Source organism: Anser brachyrhynchus, assembly GCF_964034855.1.
Source record: "Anser brachyrhynchus genome assembly, chromosome: 1".
NCBI lineage: Eukaryota > Metazoa > Chordata > Aves > Anseriformes > Anatidae > Anser > Anser brachyrhynchus.
In genome coordinates this window covers 131,484,135-131,488,547 of record NC_137694.1, presented here as the reverse complement: position 1 = coordinate 131,488,547, position 4,413 = coordinate 131,484,135, and the positions used below count along the sequence as shown (strand labels likewise).

At 51.5% G+C, this 4,413-nt stretch overlaps 1 protein-coding gene across 1 annotated transcript; it reads right to left on the bottom strand.

The window, feature by feature from the left end:
• Positions 1-280: 280 nt before the first annotated feature.
• On the bottom strand, positions 281-4,110 carry LOC308188296 (uncharacterized protein). Its single transcript, XM_080577171.1, has 2 exons — positions 2,259-4,110; positions 281-1,686 (listed from the first exon to the last, which is right to left on the bottom strand). Exons 1-2 carry the CDS (start codon positions 2,304-2,306, stop codon positions 1,012-1,014), a joined length of 723 nt encoding a protein of 240 aa, XP_080433297.1. The 5' UTR covers positions 2,307-4,110; the 3' UTR covers positions 281-1,011.
• Between the last annotated feature and the right edge of the window lie 303 nt (positions 4,111-4,413).

Sequence of the window (4,413 nt, the reverse complement as noted above, 5' to 3'; positions counted from 1 at the left end):
CCATATCCTTGAAGCAGAGCCTCAACACACATAGCCGTTGCACGGGAGGACAAACGATTTCACAATGAGAGCCCACCCCTTCCCTCTTCTTCTTTTTTCCACCTTTTATTGCTGAGTGTGACACCATATGGTATGGAATATCCCTTTAGCTGGGTTAGGTCAGCTGCCCTGGTGATGTTCCTTCCCCACCTCTTGCCCACCCCCAGCCTGCTGGCTCTGGGCAGGTTGGAGGGAGTCCTGATGCGGTGCCAGCACTGCTCAGCAGCAGGCACAGCACCGGGGTGATACCAGTGCTGTTCTAGCTCCAAGTGCAGAGCACAGCGCTGTATGGGCGGCTGCAGGGACAGCTAACATCCCAGCCAGAGCCAGCACACCCAGCCTGGGCAGAGACCCCGGATCCCCAGGCACTGCGCTGAGCCCCTGCAGCTGGGCAGCAGCACTCCTGAGCAGCAGCGGCTGCAAGAGGCAGCGGTGCGCTTTGCACTTACCTCACCTAACAGCAGGCTGCGGAAATCCTGCTGTTGTCAAATGACTACGCAGAAATGTAACCACTGCTAACATACACCCAAGCCCAAAGATCATCTCTTTATTACAGGGAAGAGAGGGAACCAAAGGCTAGCGTCCCCCAACAAAGTTTCTCCTAGACAATCAGGAGAAGACACTCAGGGACAGCGTTCAAACAATATAATTTATTAGCTTTTTACTTAAACTAATGGTTCTAGAGGGGATCCACTCCCCTAGCAACGTGGGCAGCTGCTGTCCGGGTGGTAACGGTGATAATGGGAGGCTCTGCTGCAGGACTCCTGGGAACAGCATCTTCAGCTGGATCAGGTGAGACGCTTCAATTCACAGGTTTGGAGTCCTGAAAGCCAGCTGCAGGATTGTCCTTATAAACTACAAATCTATTTCTATTCAGGTGTCTAATCGATATGGAAAACATCTCCTAACAAACAATCTTAACTATTTTGACTATTCTTATACATCTATGTGTCTAATTTTTGAAGGTATTCCTCAGTGGAAGCTTAAAGGAGAGCCATTGAGTTGGTCCTTGGAGCAAATGAGGGATGAAATAGCTAGGTTGTTCTCATCGACAGTTGCAAACAACCCCATCTCTGCCTGCAGCTCGAAAATGAAAGGGGATCTCTGGAGGGAGTTTGCTGATGCAGAATGTGTCCCTGCCATCTCTTCCATTATGTTCTCCATCTCAAGAAGCTTTGGCAGCAAAGACTCCCTGAGCAGACCCACAAGCAGATGTTGGTGGTAGAAGTGCACTTCTTCCCACTCCTCCTGTTCCTCCATCAACTCATCCTCAACTTTTTCATCCTCTTCCTCTCCTACATCCCCATCCACACTGGTTGAGCTCCGTGGGTCAGAATCACCATTGGTGTCAGCTTGTCTCTGCCTGGGCAGCCAGTACATCCCAAACAGGATGAGAAGGATTTCGGCAAGTGCCCAGAACTGCCAGTGGTGGCACACAGCGAGGAACACGAACAGTGTGCTCTTTTCACTCTCCAGCTCGCTTCCTTCTTCGACCTCCTGCAGCATCCACGACATCTCCTCCCTCAGCATCTTCTCTCTTTCTTGAAGGAGGTCTTGGGTGACCTTGTCGGGCTGGTCCCCAACCTTGAGAGCGAGCTGAAGGAGGCCCAGCACTGACAGGAGGTGAATAATACCGATAGCCATGGTCTGGAGGAGATGGGAGAGAAGGGGGCTCAGCAGGGCTGGGTGCGAGGGAGCTGGTGGCAGGGGGAGAAGGGACAGGAGCCAGAGAGACGCGAGGGTAGGTAGGAGAGGGGGCAATGGAGCTTGGAGGCAGCAAGGGCAGGGTTTGTGAGCGCTGCACGTACAGGGCCGCAGGCCACCCCAGGCAAGTGTCTGTGCGCAGCTGTCAGGTGTGCAACAGGGCCGCGAGCCCTGGCCAGAGGTGGCGTGGGGACCGTCCTGCAAAGCTCTCCCCATGAGCAGCCCTGGGCTGGGCTTTGCCCCGGGCAGGGGTGCTGAGAAGGCAGGTGGCAGCACAGTGCGCTCTCCCAGGCCCCATCCCCTGTGGGGCAGCAGCGTCTCCTGGGGCCACAGGTGCCTGCCACATCCCCGAAGCCTCTGGGCACTTGCCCTCGCCGGGGCACCTCTGTGCCCAGCCCAAGGCCCTCCCCAGAGTGGCTGCGCCCTCATCCCAGCCTTAGAAACCACCCTGGGGGCTGGCGTTTGTGCCCCTGACCCTGCCCTCGGCCAGCCTTCCCCCCGCCTGCCGCACTCACCGGTGGCCTGAAGCGCACTGTACACAGAGCCCCGGTGACAGTCCCCATGCCGACTCATCCCAGTTCTGTTGTGGGCACCAGAGCACCATGGTGACCACCGCAGCCCTGGGAGGCCCCAGTCCATGTCCCCAGTCTCGGCTCAGCATCACACAGCTGCCCCGCGCACCCCAAACCCCAGCCCTGGCCACCGCAACGTGCAAAGCACAAACCCAACAAGCCGGTCATCTTAGGGTCCTGTCTCTGCCTCCGTGTCTTGTGCATCTCAGGGACACATGCTCAGCTTTGCTACTGCTTGAACCTAGAAGGGGAAAGCTGCAGCCCCATTCCCCAGTGTGGTGGTTTTACCTTGATAGGCAGCTGAACTCCACTACAGCTGATCTCTCATTGCCCCTCCTCAGAAGGGCAAAATGATAAAATTTTGATAAATTTTGATAAAAGTTTTGATAAATTTTGGATAAATTTTGATAAAATTTTGAATGAGAATAATCACCTTAAACAATTACTGGAGAGGTTTAATCCCCTGTTAAATAGAACACAGCCTTCTGCTCTGGTTAAGCAGGTAAGTAGATTAATGCATGGTGCAGACCCTGAAAGCTGGGATGGTGATTGAATTATGTTGAGTGAGCAAGAAGAAAGACTTTGAGGGACCAGGAGTATTTTTAACTACCACACCAGGAGATCACAATTACTCTATAACTGCACAGGCTGCATACTGGGCAGTTGGCATAGATCCCCAGGAGAGAGGGGAACCACTGGAAATTACAGCCACAAGCTATTCTGACCTGGCTGTAGCAGTACAGAAAGCAGCCTGCATTCAGGCGATATATGAAAGTAATGAATTCAGGAAATTCCCTATGTTAGCTCCTATTGACCCAGCTCGATTAACCCCTCTCATCTGTGGACTCCTTGATTGTCTTAAGATGTTTGTAGCAAATACCCACGATCGCATACAAGCTTCTCATACAGATGGTGATTGTGGTCATAGGTGAAATTCAAACTCCCTCATTCCCACCTGGAGTGATTTTGTACAAGACGTAAATAAGCATGGAGGCCAAAGGGGCTGGATTAGTTCATCCAGTACTAAGCACGCAGCTCACTCCCGGAGAGTTTGCCAAATCCATACTCAAAAACCCAGATACCCCAAATTCAAAGAGAAGTTCAAACCTAATGAGGAATGGGGTGAGTTGTGGCATAAGGCCCTAGGTTTGGGCGTCCCCTGACCAACCTTGCGTAGCGCCTCTATGGAGGACCTCTATACATTGGTGTGATCTCTGGGTAAGAAAAATATTCCAGCTAGAGAGAATTGCCTAACCAGAAAACCCCCAATCCATAAGGAAATTGGACCTTGTGCACCGAGCCTAATTGACAAAGCAGAGTCTCGGCAAAAAAACTCCTATCCCTGGGGAGGGCAGTGAGCCACCCTGCTCGGCGGGTATTAGCAATTCAGTGGCTCTCTAATGAACACTCTGACCCTATCATTGCCATTCCCGTTGGACCTCGAAAAATATTGGTAAACTTTCTCATTGACACCGGGGCCCAAATGTCAGTAATTACATGAGGCAGCACAAACCCTGGGCAGAACAGCTGGTTGACGCAGGGTTAAATTCACGGGAACCAATGGTGTGGAAAAACAATGCCCCACCACAAAAATTTCACTCTGGCTGCCAGAGGAACAAAAATTAACCAGGGTAGAAGTATTAGTCGGTGCTGCATATACTAATATTTTACGATTTGACATATTGCATGGGCAAATGTGGAAACTCTCAGATGGGACTGTGCAGAGTTTCGCGACACATCAAAGGGATTCAGGCACAGTGAAGCTGAGTCTGCTACAAACATCCATATCCTTACCCCCCACTAAAATCACTAATGTTCGGCAATATCTGTTGTCAGCAGCAGCACTTACGGGGATTGACGGGGTGGTAACAGAATTGGAAGAGAGATGCATTATTAAAAGGACCCATTCACCTTACAGTTCACTGGTGTGGCTGGTAAAGAAACCGACCAGGCAATGGCATTTTACAGTGGATTACAGACAGTAAAATGCTAACACCACACCCTTGACTGCTGCAGTTCCAAACATGGCAGAGATAGTGAGAGCCTTATGTGCATCTAACAGTAGCAATGCTGCTAACTATTCCCAAATATCCCTATG

Coding starts and splice junctions, on each gene's coding strand:
- LOC308188296 (XM_080577171.1), bottom strand. CDS start 2,306: ATGGGGACTGTCACCGGGGCTCTGTGTACAGTGCGCTTCAGGCCACCG. Junction 1,687..2,258: donor CAGTGCGCTTCAGGCCACCG/GTGAGTGCGGCA, acceptor CATCTCCTCCAG/ACCATGGCTATCGGTATTAT.